The sequence below is a fragment of the Myotis yumanensis genome, unplaced genomic scaffold (genome assembly GCF_028538775.1).
Source record: "Myotis yumanensis isolate MYYU_CA2020_CCGP unplaced genomic scaffold, mMyoYum1.0.hap1 SCAF_5, whole genome shotgun sequence".
Lineage (NCBI taxonomy): Eukaryota > Metazoa > Chordata > Mammalia > Chiroptera > Vespertilionidae > Myotis > Myotis yumanensis.
The window spans coordinates 103,969,801-103,990,526 of record NW_027223756.1 but is presented as its reverse complement, the minus strand read 5'-3'; the positions used below and the strand labels follow the sequence as shown (position 1 = coordinate 103,990,526).

The window sequence follows — 20,726 nt, the reverse complement described above, 5'->3', positions numbered from 1 at the left end:
ATTACCATCATTAACTCAAAGCCCTACGTTTTTAGAGAGCGGATGTGAAAGGCGGCATTTCTCAGTGGCTGCTGGCTCCGGGCAGGTGACTGAGCTGACAGGTGCCCTCCAGGCCCTCCTGCCTACTGCACAGGATCCTCCTTCCGTCTGTGTAACTCCAACCTCCGGGAACATTGCTTTCAGTGCACTCACTCGTGGGAAGAGGCATTTATTACCTGGTCAGTTCACCTTAGTAAATAAAACTGTCCAGAACGCAAACACTCCTGCCCTTCCTTTCAAGACGTCTTAAAGCCCCGGCAGCTGCTGGTTAGTGAGCAAGCTGTTTGACGCAATGCTACCAGTTACTTTAAAACGTCAGCTTTTCTATGTGGAATTCAACCCTTTCTGCTGATTTGTCCACGCAGATGGGGCCCATGGTGGACAAAGCTGTGTTATTTACAAGTTTAAACGAAGGTCACGTCCCTTGTAAGCTGGCCGCCAGATACGCCACCGCACAAAGCTGCTGCTGTCCACTCGTCCCTTCCCTGATCTGGACACAGGACACCACGACTCACCCTGAGTGGATGGGGCTGGAAGAAAGGGCCACATTGTCCAGGTGCTCGGGGCCCCAGCTGAGGCGGTAGGCGTTCCTCTCCGCCTCCTTGGCGAGCGCTGACACCTGGACACAAAGGACACGGCTCAGGGACACGGCTCTCTCCCTTCCCTGCGACGACAAGGTACCCGCCTCGGAAAGGGGCACTTCAGACAGTGGCACTGCCTGGAAAAGCCCCTTTAAAATGTGAGGCCGAGGTGCTCAGGTATTTGGTAACACATTCCCACTTAGAATGTTATTGATGCTGGATCACTGTCGCTGTCTTTGACGAGGGTGGGTGTCCGTGTACCCAGCCTGCCTGAACTCTAACATCCTACCCAATGCCAGTATTTCCTAATAAATGACATCTTTTCTCTAGATAACCACCTAACACGGAGAGACACAGGTGGCCGCGCCGTTCCTCTCAGGCCTCGGACGGACGCACCTCCCCGCCCCACCCTCTAATGGAGACCTCCTGGAGGAGTCGGTCTTCATACTCAATCTCCACAGAGGAGCTCAACAGCTGGAGAAACAAGCAGTACATTGTTTTAGAAGAACTCCGCTATTGAGAAATCTAGGGAACACTTTCCATGTTTTAGGAAAAAATCCTCAAATCTCTTACCCTGGCCCATGACTAGCTCAGCTGATTTTTTTTTTAGACGAAAAGGCTTTCTCTGGCTCTTTCCTGCAGCCGCTGATGCTCCCTCCCTCCCCGCCGAGGGAACACGGTGCGCCTGCAGTCACGTACCTGGTGGCTGGGGATCACAACGGTGTCGTCGATCATGGCGCTGTCCCTCAGGTAGGAGGCGTGGCTCAGGGTGTGCGACCTGTCGGAACTGAAGGACCGGAGGCTGGCAGGTGAGCAGAGGCCGTGGTCACGCGCCCACGGTGGGGCAGGGCAGGGAGGAGGGCATGGCGAGCCGGGCAGGAGAGCGGAGAGAGCGTGCAGTTAGCTGCCGGAACCTTCCTGGGGACCGGCCGTGGTGCAGGGAGGACGCGGGCTCTGTGCCACCTGTCCCCGTCACCCCGAGGGAACACACCCTCTGCCCGGCTCTGCCACCCAATGGCAGGGGCCCCAGGGGACCAGGAGTGAGAATCTGACACTCCTGATCTGACTCCTGCTCTCCCCAGAAAGGCCTGAGGCCAGCAACTGGCGCTCACAAGCCGCCGGCACACAAATCCACGCAGGGAATAACTGCAGGGCTGATCTCTAACATCTGAGCCACATGTTCATCGCCCTGCAACTGGGAAGTATCAGGGGACAGCCAGCCCGAGGCGAGAACAGGGTGACAGGCAGGTTTCCGTGTGCCCTCACCCGTCCTGCGCGGTGGTGACCGAGGGCCAGGAACCCCGGGAGGCAGGGACGGGGGACAGCCGCATGCAGACTTCCTGAGGAAACAGCCCCTGGCTGTGTCCCGCATGGCCACTCAGAGGCCAGCACTGCCCCTCGCATGTCCTGTGCTGCGCACAACGTCGCGGGCGGGCGGGTCGCTGTGCAATGACACAGGCACACAGAAAGCGTTTCTAAGCACCGACCAGACCCAGACACGTCAGCCAGCACAAAGCAACTGCTGTGGGGAGACCGGGGGAGGCTGGTTCACACGGGCTCAGGCCTGGACAGCTAAGGCTTTTGTGAGATCTGAACGTCAGAGCTCTGAGCCATATGCTCCGATGTGAGGAGTGAAAACTGACATTCTCAGAGATGAAGTTACATTCCTTCCCAGCCCACTTGCATGCTCAACTGACCAATGGTGGATAGCTTCACTGAGCGGACTTTCATGCGTGTCAGTCCAGGTCTAAAGATCTACATTCGAAGTATCGGCCCATAGCCCACAGGGGGCTGAGCCATGGTCCCGCGGTGTCTACAGACGCCAAGGCGTGCACCCTGCAGCCGGCAGGTGTGGCCGCGAGGCGTGTGGAATTGTGAACTAAATGTCGAGCTGGCCCACTGTTCAGCAACTGTTCTCATTCTGCAACTACACCTAATTCTGTAAGCCACACTCTGACCTTCACGAGGTGTCAGCCGAGCCAGCCCGTTGTCTCTGAGAAACTGCTGCTGGGCGGTAGTGTGTGCCGGGGGGGGAAGCGGGGGGGGGGGGGGGGGCTTCTCCCCGCCCCGCTCCAGGCTTTATGCCCGAGCATTACAGGTGCGACGTGACACGAGTCTGAGGAGGGGACTGCCTGACCCGAGCGTTTACACCTACACGGACCGCGTGTTCCTGCCAAGATGGAATCTAGGCCGAGTGTGAGAGGTCCCTCTCTTACGCTTCCCAGGCTCCTGGTGAAGACAGAGGGTCTAGACAGCCCAGAGCAGCAGGGCACCACGGGGCCACTGGGGCTCAGTCCTGGGGGCAGGGCAGCCCCACTTATAGGTGTGCCCTGGGTTTCAACAGTGCACGTTCCATAATGGGGTGCAGGGCACTGTGAGTGACCTTAGCCTGGCCTTGAACTAGGGGTGGGGTTAAATTACTGAGGGTGGGGAGGGTCTTTCATTTCAGCCAATCTTGTCTCCCTTAAGGAATGGAATAACTTTTTCTCCTGCTTTAAACTTCAGACACGTAAGCTTCACATCGGACTCTCCCTGCTCTGGTGAGAAGTGGGCCAAGGGACAGACAACACAGCGGGCGCCTCCGGAAGTGCCAGGGCCGTCCCGGGCCCCACCAGCCCCCGGGGCTCCGCAGGCTGACCTGCTCATCCATCACCTCTCTCCACGGCTTTGGACGGCGAAGACCCAGACGGCCACTTCCAGGGTTACAGGCACTAGATTGACGTAGGCGGGCGGGGCCCCAGGCTCAGGGCGGAGGCCTGCTCCCCACAGCAGGCGGACATGCCCACCAGGTAGGACTGGCCCTGACATGCAGCCCTGGGACAGGGGCAACAGGACGGCAGGGATAGGAGCAGTCCCCACGGTAAACACAGCGCCTCAACCAGACCTCGTGACGCGGCTGCTGCCATGGTCCAACGTAGACAGAGGCAGCTGGGACTGGATTCCGCTCCCAGGGACACAGCACCACTGGCTGTCTGTCCACTTTAGGGATGAGGGATTAAGGGGCTCATTTGGCCCTTAAGATGTGAAGCCACATTCTGACGTCACCGTGGCCACCTGCCTAACCCAGGGTCAATCTCCCCGCTGGTATGCACCCCAAGGAGTAGAGGGGAGGTGGTGTTATTTTTTTGTCTTTCTTGAAGCCCCAAGAGGAAAGGAATAGAGAGAGAGAAGAAAGGAAAGGAAGAGATGAGGTAACAGAACCACAAAGAGAGATTAGGGCAGAGAGAAGGGGGGGGGGAGAGGGGGGCGAGAGGGAGATTAGGATATGTGGACAGAGGGGGGGAACAGCTGGAAGGAGAATGAATCCACTGGAACCATCTGTCTGCATGTCTCTACCTGTGGGATTTTATTCTGGCTCACTCTGCATCCTACAGTGCTAATTATTATTGAGGCAATGCTTATGGTTCTGAATTGCTCTTTTGTTCTATTTAGTTACAGACATATTGAAGTGAAAAAATGTTAAGTATTCCAATAGCACAGGAGTCTAGAATAATTCACATCTTTGGCCCAGAAACTCTTCATTTGATCTGAAACATTACAAACAAGTTAAAAACAATAGAGCGGCCATGTTTTTTGCATTAAGTCAGAGGCCGCAGTCTGCGGTGGATGAGTTTCCAAGACCATGGCATGGAGCCACAGGAGTGGCCATTCCCACCTGCGGGTCGGCTAAGACGTGAAGGCTTGTTATGACCTAAACGCAGACTTCCCTCTGGCACGCGGCTTTACAGACACACATTAGGTTGTATCCAAGTCCATTCGGTCCCCTGAGAAGGGCAGCGATGACAAATACTTCTTAGACGTTCAGTCATGGTGTCCTCAAGCCCCACGGAAGAAGCAAACACTGACAAGTGTGCATGTGTTTGCTCTCGCCCAGGGAGCAGCTTCCGTGGCTCACTGCCAGGTAGTGCTTTACACTGAATCTGGGTAGCATTTCAGTGTGAAGCACGAATGAAATAAAACGGGAAGCAAAACCCAGTCGACTGTGTTCTCATCGCCGCACATAAAAATTGTGGATCTATTTTTAGTCTTCTGTGGGCCCACAGACACTTCAGGATCACCACGACCTTTCTATCATCTCAGCTGCACACGGGCTAATTGGGTTCCTTGCTGGAGCCACACTAACGCCCCCCAACCACAGGGGGCGCTGTGACAGGTGAATTCATGCCGGGCTTGTTCTAGTTTTCATTCTATTAACACATGTACCTTCCAGCCCAAGTAACTACTCAATTTAATACATAAAAACCCTAATTTGAGAATACACCCACGATTCCAGAATGGAAGCGCCCCTGTGAACACAGCACGCACACGCACATCGAGCGGGGAGCAGGGAGAGGGACGGGCTGGGAGGGTTATGCTGCCAGCCACGGGCACCTACCTGGGCACGGCACTATTGGAGGCACCAAACAGAGAAACAACGAGAAGGTAAATGGTTACCGACAAAGGTAACATATTGAATTGTCTAAGCAAAACAAAGAAACACAGACAACCGTGAACAGAGCCACTGCCTGCAGTTCCATCCGAGACGGCAGGTGGCGGCCTCCTGCTCTGGAAAAGCAACTGGGGCTGAGACCCCACTGCCCGTCTCCCACCCCGTCCTGACCTGCTGACCCGCGTCAGTCTAAGCAGGATGGGCCAGCCTCGGAGCCCGGCTCTACGGAAAGCATCGCTCTATTCCTCCCAACCCGAGTCCTTCCAGAGGACAAGGGATCCACTCGAGCACTGGTTTCTAATAAAAAAGACGAGGCTGAAAAGAAAGACCTCCCGGCTGACAGCACGCCTATCCATGGACTTTTGGGAATGTGCCCAGACATCAACAACTCACTTATTAAAACCTGAAGTCTTTTAAGGAATCTCAGAGCGTGATGTCCGCATCCATCCGCGTGTCAGAGTTCACACGGAGCACGCCCGTCACCAGTCCCCGAGGGCCCCCCTCCGGCAGCCTGACCCCAGGACTCCGTCTCATCTTCCTCTGCTCACCCAGCCTGAGGCCTCCACCAGGGCTGGCCGGGCTCAAATCCCCAACTGTGATCACTGAGCTCAGAGTTCGAGTCTTCACACCAGCTCAACCGGCAGCAGCCGCCCGCTGAGTCCTCTGGCACCGCCCCGGTAGGATGGGTCTCCTGTCCCACCTCAGAGGGACCCCGCCCGGCATGCAGACGTCACCGCCTCCTTCACTGCACTCAGCACCCACTGAGGAACACCATTCCTCCCCAACCAGGAGCCCTGCCTTGGGATCTGATAAGACCTCAAAGCCCTCCCCACCCTCCCTCCCCGCCACCAGGGCCCCCTGGCACCCCCAGCCTGGCCTCTCCCACCTGCTGGGCCAGAAATTCAGCCATTAGTCGTATCTTAGTCACGTCTCTACCTGCAGCGCCCATGCAAGGCCGACCCAGGGGGACACAGGTCACGGGCACCCTGAGCTGTTTTAGAAAATGGGGGGGGGGGGGGGGGGGGGTCCGCACTGGCGCGCAGGGAAATACCCAAGAAAACTCTGTGTCTATCCGTTTAGAAATGCCTCCCCTTTGGGGCACGGGTTTCCTGGACTCAACATGCTGGACACAGCGTAGAAAAGCCAAGATGACAGGGGCCAACTGAGAAGACTGAGGAGCAGAGACACTGCCTGCATCCAGGCCGACCACACGCACACCCACACCACAGCCCTGCTTCTGACGGGGAGCCGTGTTCTTCCTCAGAACTGAACAGCCGCCGAGTGCGGGGCAGTAGCACCCAAAAGCAGCGCTGCTCTGGTATTGCAGACGCCCATCACGCCCAGATCAGCCCATCAACCGGCTCCTGCAGGTCCGGCTCCGAGCGCGGTGCCAGGCCCTGGCGGGTTGTCCTGCCTCCTCCTCCCATCGCGTCTCTGACCCTCCCTCCAGACAAGCTTTTGCTCCCAGAAATGACAGCATCCACCAACGCCGGGGCTCAGAGGGCCCACAGGCAGAAACGTCCTTCTTACTGGACCACAGGGAGGTGGTCGGTGACTGAAAACCTCTACTTAAAGGGGGACATCTCCGCTCCTTATCGCTGCTCGCGTTACTATTTAATCTCTCCAGGCCAGTTTCCCTTCTTGACGTGGTGAGGAAGCAGAGAACCGCTCATGCCAAGAGGGGGTTTCCTCTGAGTGTCAGCACCGCGCCTGCTGTCTTATAAATGGAGTGTCCTGGCTCCCCGCTGGAGTGCCCGTGCAAGCCTGCTGGTACCTGTCGGAGCGCCCGCCCTCCAGGCTGTAGCGCAGGTAAGTCAGCCCGTCCAGGAACTGGCTGCTGGGCAGCGAGTCGTCCCCCAGCTCCTTCAGGTCCTCGGGCCGCAGGTACTCCCCGCCGTCCCCCGTCATCGTGTCGTCTCCTGGAAGCACGCGGGGAGAATTACTTGCTGAGTCAGGGCAGCGTGACGAAACCCTGCACAGCAAGGCACGCAGAGCCCGTGTGCTGAAGAGCGTGAACACGCAGAGAAACTGCGTCCGACCTGCATCCCCACTCCTCACCGAGACACCACCACCTGGCTGTAATTCTTTGTTCAGTGTTTTTCCTCATGTCCCTGTCGTGGCAGCCGATTTACAGCCAACGCCAAGTCAACAAGAGGCAACAGCAACGCGCGCCCCCCCCCCGCCCCCCAACACCAACACGGGCACACGGGACATGCACTGACGCTGCTTGACGGGAAGGACTAACCAGGCCCGAGGGGGCAGAGGCTGCTTCAGGGTGGTGCCCACTGGGGGCCTCGGGGAGGGCGGCTGGTTTGGTGACCGGGGCTTTGTAGGGGTGATCAGATGAGCACTGAGATGCGATCTGAGCTGAGGAACCACTGAGCATGTTCTTACAGGACAGGCAGACACGGGACAGTAGGCCCCGAGAGCAGCAGGGCTCAGGGCCAGGGCTCAGGGTCGCTGCAGCCACCGAAGCGGGGAGGCCCCCGAGGACGCCAGCCCCGAGCAGGGGCGGTAAATACGAGCCACCAAGCTGGTGCTCGTCTGTCGTGGTCCCCTTAGAGGTTCCAGCGAAGCTTGCCTGGGGCAGCTCTGGTGGCAGGCGTGGTGGGGGTTCTGGTGAGAAGCGCGTGCGTGAGGGTCAGGGGCCCAGAATGGTGTGAGCGCAAGAGGAACACGGGTCCTTTGAGGGTGCTGTGTGGAATAACTGGGCGAGAGGACACGCTCGTGCTGGTGAGCAAGGCGGCCAAGGAAGGAAGCCGGGGTCTGCGCGCAGTGACAGGTGGAGCGGCTCAGACATTCATGACAGGCCGAAACCGCATCTGCCCCACTGTCCCCTTCTTAACGTGTAAGTCGTGACTAGCAGTGCTTTTGTGAGTCAAGTCAATTGGGAGAAAAAGATTCCAGGATCGGCTCTAAGCATTAGCTTCCCTAAACACAGGTGTTGTCTGGTTTGGAAAGAGGCCTCAGTGGTTTTCAGAGAAACGTGTGTGAGTTTGTTAACATGTGGGAAGGCTTGGTCTGCTCTCCTGATGAAGAAGGGAAGGGGCCAGGGAAGGCGGTCTGTCGCATAGAAGACGCTGTGCTCTGCGGTCCCTTCAAAGTGGCTGAAAGTTATCTAAACCCAGTCCTAGCTGCCTTAGGATGTCACGTCACTCCTCGCCTAACACATTCACCACATCAAAACGTACCTTCACCAACGATTTAACCTACGTTCACTCCAAGCAAACTAACTCAGTTGTTGCTAGCTCAATGTCAACTTACCAAAGACCTACTGTTTCTCTAAATTTGTATTCTAAGAAGAAATATTACTTTGGAGAAAATACTCATACAGAGGTCACTAGATAATTTAACTATGTTAGTAAGTCTCAATGATAGTTGCAGAATCATTAATATAGCAGAAGCAAATCATGGCTTTAACCTTACAAGTTAGTAAAATCCACACTCAAGTGCACAATCTCACCTGTATCACACAATCATCTCACCCATGTTACACCTCCTCACCCGTCTCACACCCCCTCCCCGTCTCACACCACCTCACTTGTATTATACATGCTGTTTCAAAAGGAACAGTTAGTATTAGGCACCCAGATTTAAATATTAAGCACGTTGCTTCTATGCAGTTAAGAAAAATTAAAAGCAAAGAAAAGCTTTCACTCCAATAGTTTCCTCTCAAGGTACCTGAGTCACTAAGTACTTCCCCATCAATAACGCGGTCACCAGACTGCTTAAGAGCTGTTCAAGATATGAATGAAAAAAAGTGACCCCACAAAACCCAGGGTGGTACACACATATGAATGCGGAGGCAGCCAATCAATGATCCTCTCTCCTCGTTGATGTTTCTATTTCTCTCCTTCTCCCTTTCCCTCTGAAGCCAATAAAAATCTATTTAAAAAAATGACACAAAACAAACACCCCCCCCGCCCCATATGCTAACAATTGTCCTATCAGGCAGGTATGTTCACAGATGGCCCAGTTCCCAGCCTCTCCCCTTCCCAGGCCGGCTACTTACAAGACAAAAAGGATACCACCAGTTGAAAATAGACTAATGGATCCTCCTTCCCCAAATGGCAAACGTCAATGTAACCAAGGTGAACACATGACTTTCTAGTGAAGCCGCTGGCGCTCACACCCACTGCCCGCTCAGCCCCTGAAGACGGGCCAGCTTCCCGGCGGGACCAGGACAGATGCCACAGAGAATGCAGAGAACTCACCCTCTTCGTCAGAGACGTCCAGCACCTCGGTCATGGTCTCGGGAACATTCAGCTTGTGTTTCTCAGTGATAGTCTGCGAAGAGAAAGAGCATTCATGCTTGAAAACAAACTCCCAGCAGACGCCAGGAGCCAGGGGAGCCAGACTCCGCGTCGGCCCAAGGCCTGTCTGTCTGAAGTTCTTTCTCTGGTTTTCTCTCATGAAAGCCCACGTCGTCCCGAGGACAAAAGGCCACGGACCCACGAGGCTGCACCGGAGAAAGCCCGCTGCTGCGAGTTCCCACTGGAACAGCCAACTCGTTCCCAGTGGCACACACGGCCAATCGTACGGAGCAGGCGGCTCACCGTGCTCAGGGCCTCCCTGAAGTGAACTCCAGAAAAGCCTTAAAGGAGCAATGAACACATGCAATTTATTAAAAACCAAGCCAGGGGAAAAGACGGGGTAAACCATGTGAAAGACGTAGATCGTCTGGGCAGAAAACGGGTCTTCTGGGCCCAGAGGGGGGGACGCTGGTCCTCTCTGAGCGCCCTGGCCTGTGTGTGGCTGGTCAGCCTCCCGGCCACGCTCCCAGCTCCCAGCTGCGGGGGGAGGACCAGGCTCCAATGCGAACTTCCCGTCAGCTGTGAGGCCTTGCTAGGCCCTTGCTTCTCCAGGCCTCCATTTCTTCACCTGTGAACAGTGATGACAACACTGCTCACCAGTTGTTATGAAGATCAGATGAGACAGTACACACAAGAGCCCTGAGAAGAGGGGCTGGCACGTGCCAGTGCCCACTACACAGCCGCTGGCATGAGCTGTTCTACTGTAACTCGGTACTACGGTATCGGGCGCTGCAGAGCCGGGGCGTTTGGTCACCCAGGCACCAGGGAAGCAGAGTGGCCACTGTGGGCCAGGAGCTGTTTCAGACACATCCACTGGCATCGTTACGGGAAGTTTAAAATAACGAATCTCGAAATGAGAGTAGAGTCTTCACCAAAAGCCACTGAGACACAGGAAGCAGGTTCTGTAGGGCTTTAAGCTTCGCTACACAGATGTTATTCACCTGGAAAAATTATGTGAAAAGTTTAGAAGGTTCTGTTCTCAGCGTCCTGTCTCTTTAAGATAATGGCACACGGGATAAGCAAGCGTCACAGATGTGGGTGTTCCGGGGGGGTGCACACAGCAGAGTGCAGTCGTGCAGATGGACACCAAGCCTTCTGGGCAACGGACTAGATTCCCAGGAAACGCCTGACTCCTCCTCGAAGGCTGTCTCGGGGGGACAGGCATCACGGCATCGGCGCCGGCGATCCCACTCCCACTGGGGGAGAGGTGGAACTAGGAACACTGGCATCTTCTTAACGGCTGCCAAAGAATTCCCCAGCATTTCATGGTGGCGGCTTATTCCGTGCTTTAGGCGCTGCCTATCAGTGGTTACACACAGCATAAAAGAGGGTGGGTCACTTTAAAATTATGCAAATAATACGTAGAATTGACAGCTGATCCATAGTGGCCGCCTGGGTCGCATCTCACGGCTCTCCCAGCCGCCTCGGGAGACTGCTTCCTGCTCCACGGCCAGAAACGGGGGCCCCATCCCCACGCCCCTTCCTGCACAGTGAACACCGGGGCGAGCTGTCCCTGCCCCGGCGCCTCACGGAGCAAAGGTTAGGGAAACAGCCATGATTCCAAACGCCTCCGCCACTTGTGCAGCCGAGACTTCTCCTTCCCCAGCGGCTGCCCGACGCCTCTCCCTGCACAAGGGCTTTGGGGGAAGACCTCAGAGGGGGCGCAGCTCAGACACCCACGTGGCTGCTCCAGGGCACGTCCTACGAATCCGAGGCGATGTCTGTCGGCTGTGCAGCTGTCGTTCAACTCTTCCATTGAAGAGGTGACAGCGTAAAATTTAATTTAATTTTATTTTACATAATTATTAAGTTGTCTGTGCTGTTTACCTGTCATGGTGAATGGCTGTTATTTTAGTGAGTCTGTGGACTTTAGGAAATGATACTGAACATGATGCTTCCGTGAACATACACAAAGGGGCCAGGTAAGAGGGTTTTTCTTAAATTGAAAATTAGGTGAAAAATTTTCTTTCGCAAAATTCCTGCGAAGCTCCTTTTAGCAGAGCCAAGCTCTGTGATGCCGGAGGGTTAAGAGCATGGGCTTTGGGATCCGACAAACTCAACTTGAACCCTAGACGCACCCCTGCAGCTCCGGAGCTTTGTTGCGTGTTAGCATCATCGATGACGCTGCTGTGCGGAGGAAGGAATGAAAATCTCTTCCCCAAGAGCAGACTCGCAAGACTCGCGTAACAGCGAGGAGTACGTTCATTTTTCAATGCTTAATCCCGATTCCATTTCAGAAAATAGACTTGCACCCACGAGAGAAGAACTGACGTGAGAGGCAGGAGGAAACACAGGCGCATCAGCGGTCGCCAACCTTTCGGGCCTCACGGACCAGCAGTGATCCACAGACCACTGTTTGGCAGCCGCTGCATTAGACCACGCGGCCAGGGAGACCCTTCCCCACTGACCCCGCTGACCCCGCTGGAGCGCATCCAGGGGCCTTGTATTTGTCAGGGGCTTCTCACCTGCAGGGTCCGGTGGTTTTGCTGGGGCAGCGCTCAGTTCAGCAGCGTGAGAACAGCAGTTACAGAGGAGAAACACAGCCCACAGAATTCTGAGGCTTTCGTGCCCCAGAGCTGGGGGTGGGGACTGGCCGTGTCTCTGGCTCACAGGGTGCTGAGCCCCTCGAGCTGGGTGTGGGGACTGACCGTGTGTCTGAGAACCTGTGTGGCCAGTGTTTAGAACGCTGACTGCCTCGTGATAAACGTGGCCTGTGTAGCGTGGGTCTCTCACTCTAAGTGACAGAGCTGCCATCTCTAACAATGGACACATCTGACCCACCGTTTTGTTGAGCTAAAGAAGAATTTTTTTTCTTAAAGAACCCATGTGCCACCCTCCAGGCCACCATGTGGAGCTGCTGCTGGGGGAGGTGATGTCTTCACCGCTGACCACTCCTCAGCACTGGTTTCTACCCAGAAACCCTTCAAGTGGATTAATGAGGCGAATGGAAGGGAAAAAAGCACAAGATACAGAAAAGGATGCAAGTGCATTCCTCGCTGGAACCTGATAAAGATGCACACACGGCCCAAGTGCCCAGAAAAGGAGTCGTAAGAACAGACGTGCTTGGCCACCTGGGATGCCCACGTTGCTTCAAAGGTGCCAAACAGGACAAAACTCCCCCCACTGCGGAGGGAGGCGCTCCGGGTCTGAGAAGGCAGGGAGCAAGGACGGCCACTACGACTCACCTCGCAGAGTGACTCGGGGTGAGTGTGAGCAGAAAGGGGCCTGTGTTTCTCCTACGTAATTTCTTGAAGAAACTTCACTTTGAACGTTTAAAAATAGCCCGGCCAGGTAGCTCAGTCAGTTGGAGCCTCCTCCAGTACCCCAAAAGGTTGTGGGTTCGATTCCCAGGCAGGGCATACAGGTTGCAGGTTTGTCCCTGGTCAGGATGTATATGGGAGGCAACTGATCGATGTCTCACATCCACGATTCCCTCACTCTCTCTTCCCCTTTCTCTAAAGTCAATGAAATCATATCCTCAGGTGAGGATTAAAAAAAATCTTTAAAAATACTGTGGCACAGGGCACAGGCTTTAACACTGCCCGAGAAAACAAGCGGCATGACCCTCTGCGTCTGCGACATCGCCTCGCGTTCAGAAATAAACCCAACTTCCCCCGCACAGGACAGGTCCCAGCAGCTGTGCTCACCCACTGCTGTCACGGGGCTGCTGTCGCCCCGGGAACACACTCCTTCCTCCCATCTCCCACCTCCCACCTGACGCACCGTCTGCGCCTGGGCTGTTGCTGGAACCTCCTTCACTGTTCGTATTGGCCGAGGTTTGACCGCAGGGCCCAGTGCTCTACTGTCCGCTTAGCCACTTTCCTAATAAGCCACCAAGCTGTTGTCTGCAGCTTCAGAAAAGTCACCAACAAGTCGATGCAAAGAGAACAGCCCTGGGAGGCACCCCAGCTCTGCTCCGCAGGCCCCGGCCCCAGGACCCTCGTCCCGCTCTGAGTCCCCCAGCCCTGTGGGCAGAGGCCATGCACCCTGCCCTAACAGACTGTTTCCCTACTGAGCGCACTCAATTCTTTTTGAATAAAACATAGTCAGAGACAGAGAGGACGTGGGGCAGAACGGGTCTCTGGGGAACCTTCAGACCAGCCGTGAGCACCGCAGGGACCAGGGCCTTCCCGGGGCTGCGTCCTCTGCTCAAATGAGAAGTTTGCCAGGACTGTCCTGCCCCTCGGCTGGCAGCTGAGGTCACACCCAACCTCAGCTCGAGGGCAGAGGAGCAGGAAAAAACAACTAGGCCCTGTGAACTCACACTCACACGCTCCACCGGGATGTGTAAGACGCAGGAGCTCGGCCGCTGCCTGTGAGTGCCCTCCCACTGTGACCCTCCGTGTGCTGCCCAGATTCACCCCCAGAAGTTGAGACCGCGGCGCAGGATGTGGGGTGAGGGGAGAGGGCGCGACGCGAAAGCTGAGCTCAAGCAGAAGCCCTGGGCCCCTTACTCACTGTCGTGGTGGTGGTGACCTCCTCCGTCACAACCTTCAGAGTGTCGACCACCGAGATGTAGCCCAGCCGCTTAGCGATGGCCAGGGCCGTGTTGCCATTCTGAGAGGGGGGCGGGGGGGGGGGGGGAGGAAGGAGGGGGAGAGAGGGAGAGGGAGAGAGAGAGAATGGAGCCAGTGAGCTCACCGCCCCAGGAGCGAGCGCCTCCTCCAACGCCAGGCTCAGTGGAGGAAATCACTCCTTTTCACCATCACATCTGAATGTGTCTTGGTAACTTCTCCAGCCTGGAGAGTGGGTCACCATGGAAACACAACAAGCTGCATCTGCCCCTCCTCCTAAGAGAAGCACTTGCGGCTTTAACCCCTGGGTGGTCAGCTCTGGGGGCTGGATGGAGCTGGGAAAGGGAGGCCTCCAGACCCAGCCTGGCTGAGGGCCCGCCTTCCCCAGGACAGGCCGGTTCCGGGAGGGCAGGCCGCCTCGGCACAGTCCCTGTGCGCAGACACCACAGCAAACAGCAGGCCCCTGCGCAGGCCTAGGGAGCCCGGGATGAATCACACCACCTCGTTTACATCTTAACGGCCCCTTGTCCCAGGAGCCTGTCTGAGCCAGAGGAAGCCGCGGGCCCAGCCTCCAGCCCCCCAGCCGAGTCCACTATACTCCAGTCGCACGGAGGCTACCCCAGAGCTGGGGCCTGAGGGTGGGGCCCATCTCAGGAGGGGTGGGGACTGCGGCACCCTGTTCTGCTCAGCCTGAGCACGGCTGGGGCAGGTGACACACAGACGCTGTCCTACCTCAGACACCTCGTGAGGAGGCAGGGGCTTTGGAAAAGACAACGATGCTGGGAACAGAGGCAGCAGGAGAAGAGGAGCCCAAACAGGAGGTGGAGGGGCTCACGCAAGAGCCACAGGCTGAGCCTCCAGGCTGCGCAGGGCGGTGAGCTGGGCATCGGGCAGCACCATTCACGGGTCCCCGGGAGTCAGAGGTGACTCAGCAGCACTAACAGAGGGTCCCCCCACCCCTGGCGTTGGCCATGGCAGAGGGACCGGGGTGCGGGGGGCCTTACCGTGGTGGTGGCATCGGGCCGCGCCCCATGCTGCAGCAGCACATTGATGATGTGTGTGTGGCCCTGCTGTGCGGCCTGGTGCAGGGGCGTGTAGCCACTCTGGGGGGGAGGGAGGGGGCGAGGCAGGAGGAGGAGAAGGAGAAGCCGGTCAGTCTGCGTTCAAGGCCGTCTTACTTATGACAATGCTGTGTATGGGGGCGGCCGCCCCAGGAGCCCGTTCCCAGCAGCACACACGCCCGCACACCTTCTGCCCCGTGAGTAAAGGGAGACAGGCAACTGGCATCTCCGACACTGTTCTGAGCCGGGAGCATGGAAACGTGAGCCCGGGCCGCCACGGGGGAGCAGCGGCGGCGAGGAGACGTCCGAGAGCTGCAGGCGTCACCACCACTGTGCCCGGCCCGGGCGGCTTCCCCACGGGTCATTCAGGGCTCACTCTCCAGCCCTCGGTCTGGAAGTTCCTTCCCCTGAGGGGGTCGTGGGAGGCCCACTCTGACCCACGGTCTTTACATTTTGGTCCTGTCCCCACCTGGCCGGGCTCGCCTCCAAGGAAGTGAGGAGGAGCCGTGAGGTAAGCAGGGCCGCCTGGCTCTGGACGTGCTGGTGCAGGGACGCGGGCAGAGTAAAGGGACAGCCCCGTGTCGGGGGACACAACTGGGAACGGGGGGAAGGAGTTTCTTCAGGGCCACGCCACAGCCAGGCCCGTGGAGAAAGTCATGGCAGCCAGAGCTGCGCTACCCTTATCTGCTGGCCTCGGCCGACAGAAGCTTCCACGTCTGTCAGACCCACCGTGTGCTCTGTGCGCTGCATAGCCGTCAACCATGAACCTGTCAGAGCGTCTGTCCCTGCAATATGGTGTCACAGCTGCTTCGCGACCAGCATGCAACACGCTTCTCCATCTGCATGTGTCTACTGTGCACACAGGACGCCAGGTCCCCCTGCTGTCCCTCCACGTCCCCTACTGTCCCTCCATGTCCCCCTGCTGTCCCTGCACGTCCCCCTGCTGTCCCTCCATGTCCCCCTGCTGTCCCTCCACGTCCCCTGCTGTCCCTCCATGTACCCCCTGCTGTCCCTCCATGTACCCCCTGCTGTCCCTCCATGTCCCCCTGCTGTCCCTCCACGCCCCCTGCTGTCCCTCCACGTCCCCTGCTGTCCCTGCACGTCCCCCTGCTGTCCCTCCACGTCCCCCTGCTGTCCCTCCACGTCCCCCTGCTGTCCCTCCATGCCCCCTGCTGTCCCTCCATGTACCCCCTGCTGTCCCTCCACGTCCCCCTGCTGTCCCTCCACGTCCCCCTGCTGTCCCTCCACGTCCCCCTGCTGTCCCTCCATGCACCCCCTGCTGTCCCTCCACGTCCCCCTGCTGTCCCTCCATGTCCCCTGCTGTCCCTCCATGCCCCCTGCTGTCCCTCCACGTCCCCCTGCTGTCCCTCCATGTGCCCCTGCTGTCCCTCCACGTCCCCCTGCTGTCCCTCCATGTCCCCCTGCTGTCCCTCTATGTCCCCCCTGCTGTCCCTGCTACATCCCCCGTCACTGTGGCCTTCTGTCTGGGGGCTGTGTCCACGCCTGTGACCCACGGTCTGAGCGTGTCTGTGTCCATGCATCCCGGGAATGACCCAGGAACCTGGGAAACGTAACGGTCACAGAGACACTGCTCCCGTCACATCACCTGTGGACACCGAGGAGCCTGGAAGAAGTGAGAGTTCTTCTAAACATCCCTCCTTCCCACCATGTTCACAGATGTGCCCACGGAGCCGTCACCTGGCCAGGCCCGGCAGCACTTGCAGACACCCCTGGGCTGCACAGGAGACCCCGTGCTACCCAGTGGACGCCGCCACGGCCATGTTCTTGCCCCAGCAGCTCGCACTGACTGCGGGACACGGTCTACGTGGGCACTGAGGCCAGAAAGACGTCCGTGGAGGTGTTCCCAGGGCTCGGGGCAGCTCACAGGCTTTGCAGACCATTTGGCTGAAGCTCCACTTGCTGCCTTAGGCCCATCCTGCTGGGAGCCCCCGACCAGCACTTCTCCGCCCCGACCAGCAACCCTGACCTCTGACCTCCCCCCGCCCCCCGCCCCCGCCCCCCCCCGCCACAAATGAAAACGCCAAAACTTCGAATTCTGAGAAGGATCAGATATGCAGTCCACGCCATTTTTCTTTCGTTTCTCTGAAGTAACAGGAAAATGCTAGCAAACACTTTCTTTCTCTGAGACTTTTCACCTTAGAGCAGTGATGGTGAACCTATGACATTTTTTTGGTTGATTTTTCTTTGTTAAATGGCATTTAAATATATAAAATAAATATCAAAAGTACAAGTCTTTGTTTTACTATGGTTGCAAATATCAAAAAATTTCTATATGTGACACCGCACCAGAGTTAAGTTAGGGTTTTTCAAAACGCTGACACGCCGAGCTCAGAAGGTTCGCCATCACTGCCTTAGAGTCTAATTCACAAAGGCTCTACACCCAGCATGTCAAACTCGCAGGCCGCAGGCCTCATTTATTTGGCCCATGTTAGTTTTTGAGTTTGACATGCTTGCCTTACACATGGACTTCACAACTCTCTTTGCAAATTATCCTATAATTAATCCAACCTGTTTGCCTCAAGCTGCTGTTACAGGGTTCAATTCTCATTCTAAGTGACGAGCAGTTCCATGAAAGAAGTTCACTTTGCCAAATGTTTACACCAAGTCACGAAAGTTTCAGTAGTAAAGTCAATATTTGTTTGTATTTTCATAGCAACCAATTTTAGTAACTATGGTTACACATGAGATATGGAAAAAGACTTCCTTCTACAAAATGTCATTCTCTGTGAAAAACCCTGTTTACTAAAAGGACATCATCTGAAGGTGTGTGTTTACCCACTGAAGACACATAAGATACATTTACTTCCAAAAGCAAATAAAATTGACATTGATGGAAAAAAACACACAAAAAACCCCCCAAAAACCCTGAAAAGTTAAAATGAGAATTTTCTCTCAACCAAAAATCCATTTGAGTGCAGACCAAACCCCAGGAGGCAAATGCTTTATCGTGGGACGCCTGGCTTCCCAGCTTATAACCATGCAACAACCAACACGTAACAACACGCGTGAGCGTCGCCAGGCTCTGCCATGGCCGCGAGCGTCCCTGACTCCAGCAGGAAGCTCCGCCCGAGTGCTCTGTGGAGCTGGCCCAGCAAACCTGTGCGGCGCTAGCGCCCGTGTGAGGCAGCGCGTACAGTCGCTGCACGCCAAGTTCAGGAGAACTCGGAACAGGCAGTGGCTCTTCTTGCTGGAGTCAGACGGAAGGCTCTGAGTTAGCCCGGCTGGGGCTCCGCTGGTTGGAGCACTGTCCTGTGCACAGCAGGGCCACGGAGCCTCCATTCCCGGTCGGGGCAGGGATGGGAGGCAAGCAGTCCATGTTTCCCTCTCTCCCTCTTCCTTCCTGTCTCTCTGAATCGATGAGAACATGCCCTTGGGTGAGGATTAAAGGGGAAAGGTTCTGCAGGAAGCATCACGGAGGTGGCTTAGGTGAGATTTAGCCACTTGAGGAGGAGAGCAGCTGAGGAGAGGGAAGGCCATGAGCAGCACGGGGTCCTAGGCATTGGGGACAGTGACGAGTTGTAGGGAGGGGTGGGTGTCACCTGAAGGTTACGTTAGGTCAGGTCACACTAGGAGGCTAGGAAGAGCGGGAGGGGGACTAGGTCCGGGTCAGGAGCACTCGGGAGGAGGAGGCAGCACGGACTAAGGTCAGGGGGAGGGGCGAGGCTGCTGAGTTTCAGACATGCGAGTGCGAAGAGCCCGGGCCTGCACCACACACAGCGCCTGGGTCTGAGCGCCGATCCCACTGCTCCTGCTCTGTGACCTCAGACAGGTTCCGTGAATTCAGTGTAACGCAGACGTGGATCCGACCGGTATGACTCCGTGGCTGACCTTCAACCCATGAACCACGAGGTCCCCACTTCAATTCCGTCAGGGCACCTGCCCGGGTTGTGGATTTGATCCCCAGTAGAGGGCATGCAGGAGGCAGCCAACAGGTATTTCTCTCTCGTTGATTTTCTTTCCCTCTCACTCCTTCGTGAGGATTCCTTTACAAAGAGGAAGGCACCGGGTCTCGGCCCGTCTGTGCTTCCTTGGGTGAAGGCTGGGGCGGGCCAAGACCGGAGGCGCAGCATCCCAGCAGGGCCCCAGGGTGAGGTGCTAGCTCGTCAGCTCCCTGAACTGACACCAGTTCTGAGCCCAGCCTACAGGCTCTTGCGATTATTAGAACGAAAAGCCTCAGCCCCTTGCACAACCTACATGGTGTGCTCAGAGTCACTTTAGAAAAAAACATAAAAGCACGTGTGTATGACAGTGAGCGCACGGAGCGTCCACGTGGCTGAAACTTTTGTGAAAGAAATGAAGTGAGAACAGCATTTACCTTGGTTTTGGCGTTGACATTGGCTCCGTGCTTCAGAAGGAAGTTGACCATTTTCACATTTCCATAGTGACAGGCAACAATTAAAGGAGTGTAACCGAGCTGTAATAACAATAAACAAGCGAATGACCACTCACTAATTACACCTTGGGCGGCGGGGAGGACAGAGTTTCAGTCCCAGCAAGACATTCCACCTGACTGTACAGATATTACTTAGCGGGTGGGACACACTCTGACTGCACAGCTATGACTTAGTGGGTGTGACACACTCTGACTGCACAGCTATGACTTAGTGGGTGTGACACACTCTGACTGCACAGCTATGACTTGGTGGGTGTGACACACACTGACTGCACAGCTATTACTTAGTGGGTGTGACACACTCTGACTACACAGCTATTACTTAGTGGGTGTGACACACACTGTACGGTTATTACTTAGTGGGTGTGACACACACTGACTGCACAGCTATTACTTAGTGGGTGTGACACACTCTGACTACACAGATATTACTTAGTGGGTGTGACACACTCTGACTACACAGCTATTACTTAGTGGGTGTGACACACACTGTACAGTTATTACTTAGTGGGTGTGACACACTCTGACTGCACAGCTATGACTTAGTGGGTGTGACACACTCTGACTGCACAGCTATTACTTAGTGGGTGTGACACACACTGTACGGTTATTACTTAGTGGGTGTGACACACTCTGACTGCACAGCTATTACTTAGTGGGTGTGACACACTCTGACTGTACAGCTATTACTTAGTGAGTGTGACACACTCTGACTATACAGCTATTACTTAGTGGGTGTGACACACTCTGACTGTACAGCTATTACTTAGTGGGTGTGACACACTCTGTACAGCTATTACTTAGTGGGTGTGACACACTCTACTCGACTGTACAACTAATACTTAGTGGGTGTGACACACACTGACTGTACAGTTATTGCTTAGTGTGTGTGACACACACTGACTGCACAGCTATTACTTAGTGGGTGTGACACACTCTGTACAGTTATTACTTAGTGGGTGTGACACACTCTGACTGCACAGTTATTACTTAGTGGGTGTGACACACACTGACTGTACAGTTATTGCTTAGTGTGTGTGACACACACTGACTGCACAGCTATTACTTAGTGGGTGTGACACACTCTGTACAGTTATTACTTAGTGGGTGTGACACACTCTGACTGCACAGTTATTACTTAGTGGGTGTGACACACTCTGACTGCACAGTTATTACTTAGTGGGTGTGACACACACTGACTGTACAGTTATTGCTTAGTGTGTGTGACACACACTGACTGCACAGCTATTACTTAGTGGGTGTGACACACACTGTACAGTTATTACTTAGTGGGTGTGACACACTTTGTACAGTTATTACTTAGTGGGTGTGACACACTCTACTCGATTGTACAGCTAATACTTAGTGTGTGTGA

General features: G+C 55.8%; 1 protein-coding gene across 38 annotated transcripts in view; it reads right to left on the bottom strand.

Moving 5' to 3' along the window:
* Positions 1–20,726, bottom strand: part of ANK2 (ankyrin 2) — a 209,661-nt gene that overhangs the window by 53,970 nt on the left and 134,965 nt on the right. For 32 of the 38 annotated variants that reach the window (XM_070416839.1, XM_070416850.1, XM_070416870.1 and 29 more), the window contains 7 exons: positions 19,274–19,372; positions 14,881–14,979; positions 13,821–13,919; positions 9,264–9,336; positions 6,824–6,968; positions 1,320–1,422; positions 555–658 (listed from right to left, as the gene is read on the bottom strand). In XM_070416839.1, coding sequence (XP_070272940.1) covers positions 555–658; positions 1,320–1,422; positions 6,824–6,968; positions 9,264–9,336; positions 13,821–13,919; positions 14,881–14,979; positions 19,274–19,372 — 722 coding nt within the window. Of the gene's footprint in view, positions 1–554; positions 659–1,319; positions 1,423–6,823; positions 6,969–8,730; positions 8,785–9,263; positions 9,337–13,820; positions 13,920–14,880; positions 14,980–19,273; positions 19,373–20,726 lie in introns of all 38 variants that reach the window. The other 6 variants (XM_070416834.1, XM_070416833.1, XM_070416835.1 and 3 more) reach the window with 2 other exon arrangements.